Genomic DNA, 14,906 nt, shown 5'->3' with positions numbered 1-14,906 from the left:
TATAACTATAATATACACTGTATACACTGTAATATTCTTAATATTTCTATTAATTCTTTTTGAAAATCCTCGCACTGTTCATATTGAAGATCAGAAGTTAGAATTTCAGGAAGAACTGTGCCGTTTACAAACAAATATTTCTCTGAAAACGCGACCGGAAAGTGGAATAGAATTTTAAAAAATTTTAAAGCCATGTTCTTATCCCAATCTCATAAATTTTGCACTTCGTATTTCTTCTATGTTTGGTTCTACATATTTATGTGAGTGCTCCTTTTCTAAGATGAAATATATAAAAACAGATAAACGTTCTTCTTTAAATGATGCATCCTTATCCTCATTGATGCAAACAAGCACCTCTAATATTAATGTAGATATCTCGTCGCTTATTCAGTCGCACAAAAGGATTAGGAAATCGGTTTGATACATTCGTCTTCTTTTCAATTTCTCTTTCTCGATCAAAATTATTTTTCTTCTTCAGTGGAATAGGCCTACAGGGGATACCACTTAAAAAAAAACGCGTTGGCAATAGTACCTCATGGGTGACGTGGAAACCTATTGTTTTTTTATAATATAGAAAACCTATACTTTGTACTTATAATAATATTAATACATTAATACTGTATATTATAGTTATATTAAGAATATTACTTATATTGATATTTCTATTAACATATATTTATATTAATATTAAGACTATATTATATTAGTAAACTATAAAAAATGCCTATGGAGTTATTTTAATAAATAAATTTGTTTCAGCTATGTTAAACTGTGAAGCGTCTCATGTGACTGTCTCATGTGACGTGCCTGAGACAGCGCCTCGCGACTGTCAGTTTCTTGGTCCGCCGTGCGGGCTGGAGCGATAAGGGGAAGTAAGGAGGCGTAGCTCTCAGAAATCGGCCCGATCGTGCAAGTAATTCCGGGCACTGTTCTAATTGGTCGACCTGTGATATGCAATCTATAATCCTAATCCAATCTCAATTTTCATTACATAGTCTGATATAGATTTACGATTCCAATCCAGACCTACTACATTCTGATTCGTCCATTTCCAATCCCCAATCCGCAATCGCAATCTTTAATCCATAGTCTGATACGGGCTTTAAGTTAAATGGTCTGTTCTTTATAGCTGCACTGTTGAACTGGTGCAATAAATTAAATGTGAGGCAAATATAGGTTTTCTCACTCTAGCTTATTGCACCAGTTCAGCAGTGCAGCTACAAAGAACAGACCAAAAGTGAGACAAACATAGGTTTTCTCACTTCAACCTGTTGCACCAGTTCAGCAGTGCAGACAAAACGAACAGGCCTAATGTTTATGAAGTATACGCATCAATAACAAAATTTTAAGCCAGTACGATTGAAGTAAATAATACATTGCAAAAAATGGCCACTATGTGGCATCAACAAATATTTGCATTGGATGCAAAATATAATACTCTAAGAGCTACTAAATTATCCAGTTTAGGTATGTTCTAATTTTATTATTGCAATTAAAATGTGATTGCAACTAATGATTAATTAATTAATTAATCAATTTTAATGTTTAAAACCTTATTTGTAGGAATGTTGTATATTCGTCGTAGAAATCAGTTACTCCGTGAGAAATTTTCTAGAGATCTAGAAATTGTTACACAGTATTTAAAATTACGATCAAAACTATTATGCCGACGTTATGGAGACTGTCAAGAACAGAACAGCATAGGGAGTCATACAATTAATGAAGAATCATTAGAAAAGAAAATGAAACATCACACAATACAGCGGAAATCAACTGCAGAGAATTTTGCATTTGCTGGTGTACATCATGTTTTTGACCAACATAAGACAGCTGTATCTATGCTCAAATTCGCCAACAATGACAGATCTAAATTATGTTGTGCATCATTAGATGGTACGCTGTCTATATGTGAGGTCATTAGCACACCCCCAAAAGTAATTGCTTTGTTGGAAGGTCATCATAATGGTGTAACTGCACTCGACTGGAGTATCTGCAATGATCTTATAGTTTCCTCTTCTTTGGATGCTACAATAAGACTTTGGAGAGTGTGTGTGGATATGGAACCAAGTTGTTTGCGTGTGGTGAATGATCAACAACGAGCTGAGGTTCTTTGTTGCAGTTTCATTCCTGCTAACAATAATTTAATAATAGCTGGAAATTCTCAAGGCCTGATTCAGATTTTAAATGTATCCACTGGTATATATACACGTGGTGGATCGTGTAAGATCGGTGGAAAGGTTGATATATTAGAATAAGAACCTTAACAATGCTGTAAATAAGCAAGGTTGATTAACTACTATATAATATTCCAGATTCTTTCTCTGACATGCGAGGGCAGCGGTGGTTCAATAATTTGGGCTGGTAATGATAGAGGTGTGATAGTCTCTTTCCGATTGGAACCAGGTATAGGAAGGTTAACAAAGCTACAAAGAGTACTGGAAACTGGTAGTATGATAACCAGTCTTTCTTGGCGCTCTTGGTTATCAAAAGATGCTCCTTGGGCAGCATTATTAATAAACAGCGCATGCAACATGGTGTTGCTATATCACGTCGTTGATAGTCATGGTTCTTTATGTTTTTGGAGAAAATATCCCATTAAACATAGGTATCGTCTTATTGTGTAAGACTCTTTAATCGATTTTTCTTTAAATATTTTATTTCAATACAATATGGCCACACAAAACATATATTTATAGATATTATTCATTGCGGTCTACTTTCTGTCCACAAATGGGTGCATGTTTAATAGCTACTGGCTCAGAGGATGGAGCTGTTCATCTGTTAGACTGTGCAAGAGAAGGAAAGTCCGCAAGAATCAACCGACTGCATGGTCATGCGACGTCTACAATAACATTGTCGTTTAATTATGATGAATCTTTACTTGCGTCTGCAGATCACGATGGATTGGTCATTCTGTGGCGTAATCATCAGCGTCATTTATAAAGCATTCCTTTGCATGTTTTATGATTTTCATCAGATTAGAAAGCCTATTTTAGATTAGAAAGTCCTATTTTTTCCAATAAAATTCTTCAAATCTTTGGATAAACTATTAAAATATTATGTATATTACACATAAGAAAAAATTACAAATTTAAAAAATTACAAATCCATTGAGGGAAAATTTTATCTTTGATATATTGTTGGTAAAATACTTCTGTTTTCAAATTATCGATTTTGGCCATGCAAGATTCGAGTTCTGCCTTATTAGTTTTGAAGTTTTAGCGACAACTGGTCATCTCCTTTAATGAAGAAGTCACAATATCATTCGACGGCAGGTCTGACAAATGTTTTATTTTTAAATAGTATGAGTTAACAAATCAAGTTTTTAGTTTTTGTAATACTGTCAAATAGATAATTAAATAAGTTTTTAACATTAAATATCTTTAAATATTAATAAGTAACATAAATATTTAACATTGGTTCTTGTACATATCAGAATAAAATAATTGAATAGGAAAGATGTTAAATAAGATGTATATGTTAAAATTATTAGTAATACAATATTATAGAATGAGATACAATAAGATAGAATGAATATTGTAAAATGAAGGAATCTAAGAACACGGTTTGAATAAACGGTTATTTCTGTATAACAATATATTAATGTTCTCTATTTTGTCTTATATCATAGTGAGCACAAAGCAGTATCAATAGTAATTGTGAGAACCATAATAGTGCTCACGGTGCTATAGTAGCGGTGATTTTTTTATATATCTCTTCGAGCCATTTCATGAAGCAATAGTGGCACAAAGAATTATACATATGACATTAAAGTAATGGTGGTATAGTAGTAATAGCAGTTTTCACTTCGATACTGATTCTATTAATTCGTTCCGAGTTTTGTTAATTTTTTCATATATTCGATGTAAATAAATATACAAAAAACGAAGTACATTATTGCAAACAAACATACTTATAAAAATTGTTTGTAAAAATGGTAATCTTGTGTCCGCGTAAGTTTGCGAGTACTTTAGATCCATAGAAATATCTTCTTTTACGATGTATGTATATCAGAGTTATTGATCGTTACGTTTATATATTGCACATTTCTCTCAAATATGGTATAAAGGGATATACTGTAGACCCACACGGAGTTATTCATTAACGTAAAAATAAAATAATATCTGATACTTATATGTAACATAGAGTAAAAAAAAAATGTTTATATGCAATATGATCTCATGCATGATGTATTGGAGAAATAAATCACCTTTATGAATTCTTGCTTCGATATATGCATGCACACAAACTTTTGATTCATCAGATCCGAAATTTACCACAGTGACTGTCATATAAAACGGATATAAAACGGATTGAATATACGAATACACATTGTAATCTCTCATCACAGATCTTCTAGTAAAAGTAAAAATCTATATCACGAAACATCATGTATACATCATATAGAAAATTAGTCGTGCAAGTCATTTCGCCACAAGAATGCATAAAAGCGTGTATATATCTCGTATATACTTTGCATAAAAACGTGTATATATCTCGTATATACTTCGCAATATTATACAATACTTTGATAATAGAGAGCAGATTTGCGTATAATGAATATTGAGAGATGCGTGATAATAAATGTCGGTACAAAGAAAAATAATGCGAGAGAAGGACGCTCATACTCTGAGTGAAATGTTTCTTATATAGGAGTCACAAAAATAATCATACATTTCTACGCAGGCACTACTGCTCCTTTAATGATTATGCTACGAACGGTGTGTATGTATGTGTATATATTATTTACACATGCGCTAAAAATTGTTCGTAATAGTTTCGATGCACCTTCTACAAATCGATTGTCTAGAATTAATATTCTTATCTACAGTTAGCACAATCTTTCGATCGCTTTTTATTCGTTCTTATAGTACTACTAATTCATCATGCAAGTAGTCAACTTTATTAAATCATATATTTATACATATGTAATTACACGCACATGCGCATGTAATTTAATAAAGCTCGACTTATATGTGTGTGTGTGTGTATGCGCGCATTTTGTGACATACTATACGTGCGCACACACATACATACAATTATAAATAATCACACGCACACACACGCATACACGTATATACAGGATGTCTCATAATTCAATACGAGAAATTCGTGAAAACAGAATAGATTAAGACAAACATAAATGTCTCATATTATTTTGTGATATTTGCAATAATTATCGAGTTATTAATAACAGAAATCTAATAAGTAAGTCGAGATGGATAACTGGAGAAGCGTTGCAGCTAGCTCGGGCAAGAGCGCGGATCAGTCGATCTAGCAACTGTTGCCAGTGCACGGCGAAGGGAAAAACGCGCCGCCACTCGCAATTTTATCTCGCCGCACACCATCAACATTCTTGGATCAACTGGATCGCACTGGGTGGCTCGAGCAGCTGCGACGCTTCTCATAATTCATTTCGCTGCGAGCTCACTCGTTACATTTCTATAATTAATAACTCTTTTATGTTTGTCTTAATTCGGTCTATATCTCCAAGAATTCCACATACTGAGTTATGAGATACCCCGTATAATTATATAAACAATTAGTTTCATTAGTATAAAGCTGTAATTTCTTATATTGACAAATTTTCGTATTTACTATGGGACAATTCTAACAACTTTGCTAACAAAAGATGAAACTCATTAGACAACCAATCGAATTACAGCCTTGAGCGATAATCCGCTATATCGTTATTATTTACATTTGTTTGAGATACATGTCATAGTAGTATTAATCTCATCAGCGACAACCGTCAAACCATATAATATCTGAGGGAAAAAATCATCACGTATTTTCATGAGATATTTTGATGAGATTATTACGGACGGACTTGAAATGGTCTCTCTCTCCTTCTCTCCTTTTCTTCTTCCCTCTTTTTCTCTCTCACTACATACATACACACGCGTACGCGCAATCATATACACAAAACTTCGCACACACACTACAAACTCTAGTGTCATTTTAGTCAGGAGTTAAAACACTGCACTTGTTGGTGGGTTCAAACGTTTCCTCGCTATTATACTGAAAACTTCTTGAAGATAGACCAAGTTGTACATCTTCGTGAGGCACCTTTGGTAACGCGTTATCATTCACCTGATTCGATACAATACATTGGTCCTGCGCGATGTTTTCGATAAGATTCGTCGACTCGTGATTTTCTTCAGCGTTTACTTGCTCATCACTCGCATGCAGTTGCTTTACAGGAACGAACGAGGTGGACGGCGTACCGTTCGATGATAATAGATTTAGCTTCAAACGATCTCGTGTGTGTCGTAACTCTCCTAATTGATACTGCTGCTGCTGGTACTGCTCGTATTCGTTGGCGAAATCAATGTGATTATGTTGTGGTGACTTTTGTCGATAACTATCTGTTTCATCTCGGTCATTGGAGAATAAAGTTGCGTTCGCACCAGGAAAGAACTGGCTGACATACTTACTTTCACCAGTTTGAAACTGAAAAGGTCGACTCGAACTGGTCACAAAAAACTCGTGTCCTGCAACAAAAATAAACATGTCATTATATGGTATCATCAAGCAATGAATACCAAATATCCTAAATGCAATATCATCTGCTTTAAATCTGCTAAAAGTGCTTTATTATAATATCTTATCTTATTGAAATTCATTTTTACCAGTATGATTCACATCGTCATAACCTAAAGAATATAGATCTAATCGTGGTTCATCCATCATTTCTTCCCAATCTATAACATAGATTACATGCTTATTTGAGTTCAAATTATCATATAATATAATCCAATAAATATATTATATATTAGGTTGGCCAAAAAATAATATCAGAACAGGCAATTGCGTGAACCTAAAAATCATACCTGGAAACCATGCAATTATTGATTGTTGATGCAAATAGTTCTCAATGCTAGATTTCAATATTCCTAACATTTCAACAATCTCGTACGGTATAACTTGAATTATTTTCAATTAGACTAAAGATTTGATTGTTATCAATCTCGATAGGCCTGTCAGAACGTTTGTCATCAGTTCTCCATCACAAAACTTTGTGAACCATCTTTGCACTATTCTTTCATTCACTATTACCATTACCATGCACATCAAAAATCTTTTTTGCTGTTCGTAGAAACGACCTCTTACGGAAAAATCCGACATTACTTATTGGCCAACCCAATAGAATACATGAATTATACAGGGTGAGTCTTCTTAATCTTAACAGGCAAATATTTCGAAAATGTGCAATTTTACAAAAAAAAAATGTTTCAAATAAAAGTTATATGGTTTAAAGGAGGACATATAATGGTGGCCTTAGTTTGACCTTCATCTGACTTTAAATATACGTTTCAAAGTCAAACTAAGGGGACCATTATACATCCTCCTTTAAATCATATAACTTTTATCTGAGACATTTTTTTTATAAAATTGCACATTTTCGAAATATTTGCCTGTTAAGATTAAAAAGACACCCTGTATATAATCTTTAAATTTTGTGTAGACAATATTTACGCGAATGCGAGAAAAGCGTACCGGAATATGAAGTTGCTTCCAAATTAGTAGTAGTATCTGTTCGACTGTCCGCAGACATCGTTTCCTTCGGATATTCGTACACGCAATGATAGCGTTGATTCTTAAACCATACACTCTTCTTCTGATCCTAAACAAATCACATATCGTCAGTCCGATTGTAGAGAAAAATTTGCTTAAGCTACGTCTATATTCAGCGTATATCTAACATGTAACATATTACGTTTCTTTTTCTTTTTCGTAAAAAAGTACGTGCGCTAAATACCTCAAATTAAATCTGCAAGAGAAAGAGTCACGAGAGGAATGTTAAAATTACATGCATTGCTCGTGTACCTAAGTAATCGACACACCTACCAACTCATCCTAGCAGCATATCGAAAGAGGAAGAACACAATTATTATTAATAATCATGCAAATATGCAGATCGTGTTAATTATTTTCTGTTTTATGAAATATTTATTTATTTGTAATAATGCTTACTCCAGATTTTAATGTTTTATCTGGAGATCTCAGTGCTGACCGATGAGGCGCCAGAGCGGCATTCCAAGCAGAGGGAGTAAACTCTTCTTCCTCCTCTTCATCTTCGACACCCAAATCCTCTTCCAATTCGACATTTATCGCAGTATTCGCTTCGTCGTTGTTACCGGTACTTTTAATTCGTATTTGTTCGATATGTGGCTCGTTGTATCTCTGTCAAGTATAATTTAACGAGATTTAATGGAATGACGAAAAGCATTTAGTATATTTAGATGAGGAGGAAGCACAGTTTACCTTCCATACGAATTCACCAGAACTAGAACTGTTGTCCTCGTCCTCCTCCTCTTCCTCTTCTTCTTCATCTTCTTCCTCTTCTTCCTCATCTTCATCCTGGCTACAACATTCGCGTTCGGTGACGAAACTTGTTGACATTAGATCATCTTGTAACGGTAAAGGTAAAGGTAGTGGGAAGGATGAAGGTAATTGTTGCCATTTAGATTCCTCTTCGGGACTCGGTAACGGTGCACCTCCACTTATCTTCATGATACGCGATTTATCTTCCAATGGACGTGTCATTGAACAAATATAATCTAAATTTTCTTCCTCGGATAGATCGCCGTTTGTTGTGTCATGATCCTCATCCTGCAACCGTTCGCCTAATCCCTCTAATAATATCATTTCATTCGTACAAGTATCGACTAACAATATGTCATCCGACGGCATTAATTCTTTCGAAGCGACAGACACTTCTCTGGAATTAGACATCAACGACTCAGAAGTGACATTACTCTCTCTTTCTTCCAGGATGGGACTAAGCGGTGTTCCGTACACATTATACCTAAGTAGAGAAACACATTCAGATGCATAATAGACATACGATTATAGAAATTATTAATTCAATAATCGGATAAAATTTTGATCTAGAAAAAATCCTACCTGATTGAAATATCTACACCGTCACTAATTTGATCAGATCCATCCTCGCCATCTTCGTCATCCCACCGTTTACCATATGCATCATTAGAAATCGAAGGATTTTCGTCGTCGTGACTTTCCAAGGATTCCACGATCTGCATCTGAGCTTGAGGCAATTTCTCTCGAAGTTCATTACGAATTGCTGTTACGAATTCCTCTTCTATACCAAACGACACATAAGAGTTGTCGCTGCGTAAACTCACCGTCGAACTGTCCTCATCCTCGTTTTCATAATCTTGTAAATATTGTTCCGGATCTCGTTGATTATTAATAACCTTCGTTTCCAATCCGCACGTTTGCTGCAGGTTATCTTGAATATTGAACTCTTGCATTTTTTCAGGAGTTACATCTCTCTTTTCTACCTCGACATCAATATTTTCTACTGCGCTTTCAAATTTTACTTTTGTACAATCCAAGTCTTCTTTCATGTTAGTCGTTTGCATAACATCGGAGTTGAGAATATCCACCCTTTGATGTTCTGGTTCATCTATATTCGTAGAAATATGATGCAATTCAGGAATCATGTTTATTGTTTGCTTCATAGGCGATGTATTTTTCTCGACGTTAAATGCGGAACCGACAACTTCTGTTATACTTTCGGGACTAGCGGTAGACGCAGTCGTGTAATATTCGGCATCTAGAATGGTATCTAATTCGAACAGAATCTGAAAGGGCTCTTCTTCGGAATATGACAAATTAGAGGTCGCAACAGTGTTGCTTGAAGGCAAGAGATTGCCAGACGTCGAGCAAACTGCTTCCTCCTCCTCACAAGATTCCTTGTCGCGAAAACCCGAGTCAGAACTTTGCTCATCGTCTGGCGTAGATAGCTGTTTTCTTTCCTCCTCGTCATCGTTTGGCAAGTTAGCTTTCCGTTTAATTTCCGTGTTATCTACTGTAGAAAAATGATCATCAGATGTATAAATAGGCGAATAGGCATCACAAAAATGAAGGGCATCCGGCGTAGACACGGTGGTTACAGTGAGTTCCGGCGCGCCAGCGTTACTTGGTTCTATCGATACGTCCATGTATTCAGTGAATTCCGCTTCTACGTCGGAGAAGTCTGGTATCTTCTGTTCCAAGGCGGAATCTAGCGCATGATTCCAAAGTAAAACGTCCACCGCGTTGTGTTCGTCGACTTCAATATTATTATTCAAAGAAACGCGATCGGATAAGTTCGCGTCGCCGCTTTTCTCGACGAAAAGTACATCTCGATCCTCTCTGTTCTCTGAAGTTTCAACAGCAGATATTTGATCAGGTACATAACGCAAGAGAGGGAGATCTGGATTCCCTTTTGATAAGAGTCTTAGCACATGCTTCTTGGCGCGTGTACCATCTGCGCTTGTGGAAGCACTCGGCGACATGCTATTGTCATTTTCTGAGATTTTACCAGTATTGTCCAGAGACAATCGTAAGATCGGCGTGTGTCCCTGGTCCATAGTTAGCGTTAAGAGTTTTGGTCGTTCCAGATTTTCCAGCGATCTGATGTTAGTGGCGTTATTTGGCAGAGAATCTCGCAGCCTTTTTAACGTTTTGTCGAACTCATTTGCCGGCAACACGGTGTGTCTAAGGTCACTGTCGCTACCGGTGGTGGGCAGTTTTTTCTTGGCAGTCTTATCAGGCACTTGCGCACCTATCGACCATTCCGCATCGGAATCGGGATCGATATGCACGAGTACCATGAGGTCCGTCACGGACTTAGACTTCTGTTTCACTTTTTCTGTATAAATGCCCTGTTCGATTCGACCCTTCCAGCTCTCCTCCTCGGTTTCTGAACCGGATTCCTGAAACATTGCAACGTTTTTCATTACAGGCATATTTTTCACTTGTTCGTCAGGTCCGAGACGAAACGAGGACGGCAATGTGTCTATCGGCGTATCGTTCACGATGTGAGTCCAGTAATCGGAATCGATGCTACCGCGCAAATCCTGTAGACTAGCACTACGTACGTGCTGTTTATTGCATACATTCGCACGCAGACTCTCCCAACGTTGCTCGAAATCCGCGTGCGGTGAATGTTCATTCAAAAGGATCCGCTTTACTTCATCTAATGAGGGTCTGTCCTTCGCCTTGACGTTTAGGCACGAGCGAGTCGCCTGATATATATTCGACGAACAGTTAACGAGATAACTCTGCAACAGTCGTGTGCCGTTTGGCGGAAATTCGTTTTTCAGTGACAGGATCATTTGTATTACTTGTTCGTCGTTCATATCGTTATAAGGTCTCTCTCCCCAGCTGATGATCTCCCAGAGAAGCACCGCGTAACTCCACATATTGGCCTGCAACGTAATCTCCTGTGTCTCGATTGTAGTGTCCGTACAATTCAAGCTTTCCGGCGCAGACCACCTGATAGGCAACGCCCGATCTCCTACTATGTAATAGTCATTGGGATACTTCTCTACACCGGTGCCATAATCTCCTAATTTGGCTGACAAATCTGGAGCGACTAAACAATTCCTCGCAGAAAGATCTGTATGCGCGAAACCATGGTTATGCATATGTTTCAAACCGGCTGCAATTTCTATCGCGATGCGTATGGGAATATTTTCCTTGGTGAGAGCTTCTCTCGATTTGGTATCACGGTTCGACAACAAGAAACCTTTTAGATCGCCAGCCGGACATGATTCAAACAACAGAAGATACGGATCAGTTTCCAAGCAGAAACCGAGAAGAGCCAATACATTTTGATGGCGCAGCTTCAAGTACGGTGTGGCTTCGCCGAGAAACCAAGCTTTTTCTTTAGTAGTAGCTTCCTCCGTGAGTATTCTCACGACTACACCACCCGATTTTGATACACCCGTGGACTGTTCTAAATCCGCTCGACCTTCAACTACCTTACCGAACCATCCGTGGCCTATTTCTCGCAGGTACTTCAGCTTCTCTCTTGGAACATTAAGTTCATTGGACTGAAACCATTCACTGCATGGCTCCTGCAGAATAGAACGCTCCGTATCTTGTTCTTCATTATGCAACAAAGGTATTGATTTGGGTTTCGAAGTAGTAGTAGATCTCGTGCCAGATACAATACTGTCCACAGGTAGAGGTTCAAATTGAACCCTCTCAGAAGCAGCTAATGTTCTGGAGACATCCAATTCCAATCCTTCGACAGAACGATCAAACGTGCTATCTTGCCCTGTACTGCTTCCATCCCTGAACTCCTATAATAATAGCACCACTGTTTTATATATCTTTGCATCATTGTTATATTGATTATAATAGAGAAATAAAGTAATATTGGTTGCATACAACTAGCATCACACATGCTACTTATTAATATATCTAAAGAATTGAAAAGCTTAGAATATGTGTAATATTCATATATAACTACAGGACGAATACAATAAAAAGATTTTTTTTAATTCAGTAGGATATTGTCTATATATATTGAATTAAAAACAGCTAACTCTGCAATATTCAGTACATATGCCATATACTGAAATTGTATAAATTCTATTCATAAGAACTAATCAAATATAAGAGATGTAATTCTTACACTATTTGTGTTTACATGTGGATACATAAATTATATAGTTTATATAAGCAGAATTCCAAGAATAGAATTAACATTAACTTCGATTAACACTATTGTTTTATCTTATATAGATTTATATGGTAAAATATAAAGAACCTGCAACATCAATGTTACCTGATTGCATTTTTCTGCTTTGTCCTATAATTAAAAAATGCAGAGACTGGTGTTAGAGTCGTAAAGCAATAACATTACTCTTTCTGCCTTACTCAAGTATATGTCAGGATCCTTTTAAATTACCTGGAATCCCTTGGGTCTTCTGTGTCTTTGACAACAGAGACATCCAGCCAGAGTCAATGCCGTTGCTGTAACACTTGAAAGAGCAATCGCATATCGCATCCAGTAATGTTCCCATTGCCAAAAAGTATGAGTATCTGATGAATCTTTAAACAGCAAAATACAATATTCAATGTTTATTTTAATATGTTAAGACCATAAATATCAATTAACACTAACTACAGTCAACCAATTCTTTTTCTGAAAAAAGAAATGAAAAAGAGATTTACCTGTGACAAGTGGCGAAGGTAGAGGGTAGGCTATAGTCATTGATAGTAGACCCACCCAGAACAACCAGTATAACCAGCGTGAATTTTGCATCGCGTATTGGGACAGTTTCTTATTGTCCACGTATTGACAAGTTGGTCTAAGTCATTCTCGCGTTCTTGATAGTGATACGTGAGAGATATAACAAGTTCGAAAGTCGTTGAAAACGGTTCAGGTTCAGGTCGTTGCACGACATCGACGCGTTCATAATCTTCGTCTCGCGTGCTTCTCTCCTTTTCGTGACAATCGCGCTTATGAAAGCTAGCAAGGACGACGCAGTTTATCTAAACCGAGCATGATACGTTATCACACGTAACTCTGTCTTGGATCCAAGTCTGACTGAATAAAATAGAATAGAGAAGACGAACGTTGGTCGATTGGTCACCCCACTTGCCAAACCCACTTCTATTCTCGCCGATTCCAAACCCCTCCGTTATCCTTAACGCGTTATCCAATTATTCACTCTTTCTCTTTTCGCCGTCTATCATCAATCACGTTTGATACGATTTTTTGAGTGGGATATAACTTCATAAGTTATAGACGGTTCGTTGCAAGATATGACACTTAGATCAGCGCCATACCATAACCCAGAATTCGATCTAGACAGATAGCTGCTATTGGTCAAAATTCTCCTTGTGTATCATGTAGGTAATAACGATAATCAACACTGCAATAAACAATCACGTAATGTAATGTGATATTTCCAAGACTAACATTTATGTAGGATTCACACTGTTGACATCACATAAATCCCATGTTGGGTGCTTCTTAGCAACGTAGGTCGTGTAACGTTCCCAACCTAAATTTTTCATCCCTAGATATAATTCCTAAAATCAAATCACCAGAACTTAAGGGTCTATAGGAGCCAGAGACCAGAGAGAAGCCTAAAGGCTCGTCTACAATAGCTGTAAGAGTAAGACTGCAACGTAAGCTGTCAGCGAATGAAAATATTTCATTTCATATCTTGCAACCTTACAGCCTTACTCTTACAGCTAATGTAGACGAGCCTTTAGAGCGGCCATGGCTGCATTTACAGCGTTATCGAAAAATTGGCTGATTCGAAGCGCCAACTGGGCCCATTTTTCATGAACATGAACTACTAAGCCAATGTCCACGATTTGTTGGTACTATTCCACGCTATGTCCATAATTATTTAGTTCTGTTCTGTGCTATGTTCACGAGCGAGCTAGATTAGTTAGATAAAAACGAAGAATCGGTCTTTGTCTCACCACCAGCGAATAGACAATCGCGACGATAAACTGAAGCAAGCTAGCAGCGATTTTATCGTAAGACAGACGTCGGCGTCCTCCCTTTCATCCCCTGATTTTCTTTTCACGTTGCTTTATATTCATATTCAGGAAGAAAATTATTTCGAGAGTTCGGACGATTTCTAGCAATGACGCGACAAAGATAACGCACGGCCACATTAATTTGTCATGATTTGTATATTACTTATAATTACATAACCGCCCATATATGCAAATTGTAGATAATTATTGCGCGTATGTTTCAATATTGTACAATGGTATATAATAACAACAACTTTATTTTTTGCAGTAATATTTTTAAGATCTTCGTTGAAATCGTGAATTTATTTTTTTCTTCACCAATCAGATTTTTGCAAAAAGTAAGATCTTTTAAATAAAATATAAAATGTTTCTCTTTTCTTCTCTCCGAAGAGTTAATTAAAAATGTGTATTCCACAGAGTCAACTAACAAATGTGTAGTCAGAAGAGTCAATTTAAAAGTGTACTCCGAAAAGTCAATTTAATAGCGTATTCCGAAGAGTCAATTTGAAAGCGTACTCTGAAAAATCAAATTAATATTGTAATCCGAAAAGTTTAATTTATAATAGAATATTTACTTTGATGATTCAGCTAAAGAAAAA

General features: G+C 36.6%; 2 protein-coding genes across 7 annotated transcripts; one reads left to right on the top strand and one right to left on the bottom strand.

The window, feature by feature from the left end:
• Positions 1 to 1,257: 1,257 nt before the first annotated feature.
• Positions 1,258 to 3,598, top strand: LOC105183798 (WD repeat-containing protein 13). Of its 2 annotated transcripts, none has more exons than XM_011142156.3 (4): positions 1,258 to 1,467; positions 1,564 to 2,237; positions 2,313 to 2,620; positions 2,697 to 3,598. In XM_011142156.3, the coding sequence occupies exons 1-4, from the start codon at positions 1,386 to 1,388 to the stop codon at positions 2,941 to 2,943; spliced, it is 1,311 nt and encodes a 436-aa protein (XP_011140458.1). In that variant the 5' UTR covers positions 1,258 to 1,385; the 3' UTR covers positions 2,944 to 3,598. The 2 variants fall into 2 exon arrangements, with proteins under 2 accessions (XP_011140458.1, XP_011140459.1); XM_011142157.3 differs by having other exon boundaries at positions 1,355 to 1,467; positions 2,313 to 2,605; positions 2,697 to 2,943.
• LOC105183797 (uncharacterized) lies at positions 3,217 to 13,803 on the bottom strand. Of its 5 annotated transcripts, none has more exons than XM_025298778.1 (10): positions 12,982 to 13,799; positions 12,716 to 12,858; positions 12,593 to 12,616; positions 8,911 to 12,104; positions 8,269 to 8,812; positions 7,978 to 8,187; positions 7,852 to 7,860; positions 7,501 to 7,627; positions 6,633 to 6,704; positions 3,217 to 6,494 (listed from the first exon to the last, which is right to left on the bottom strand). In XM_025298778.1, exons 1-10 carry the CDS (start codon positions 13,070 to 13,072, stop codon positions 5,962 to 5,964), a joined length of 4,947 nt encoding a protein of 1,648 aa, XP_025154563.1. In that variant the 5' UTR covers positions 13,073 to 13,799; the 3' UTR covers positions 3,217 to 5,961. The 5 variants fall into 5 exon arrangements, 3 of the variants coding, with proteins under 3 accessions (XP_025154563.1, XP_011140454.1, XP_025154564.1); XR_003112899.1 differs by having other exon boundaries at positions 6,380 to 6,494; positions 7,848 to 7,860; positions 12,982 to 13,803; XM_011142152.2 differs by lacking the exon at positions 7,852 to 7,860.
• Between the last annotated feature and the right edge of the window lie 1,103 nt (positions 13,804 to 14,906).

This window comes from Harpegnathos saltator, unplaced genomic scaffold (assembly GCF_003227715.2).
Source record: "Harpegnathos saltator strain DR-91 unplaced genomic scaffold, Hsal_v8.6 scaffold239, whole genome shotgun sequence".
Taxonomy (NCBI): Eukaryota; Metazoa; Arthropoda; class Insecta; order Hymenoptera; family Formicidae; genus Harpegnathos; species Harpegnathos saltator.
Note: the sequence above shows the minus strand (reverse complement) of the source record. Positions and strands in the feature narration are given on the sequence as shown.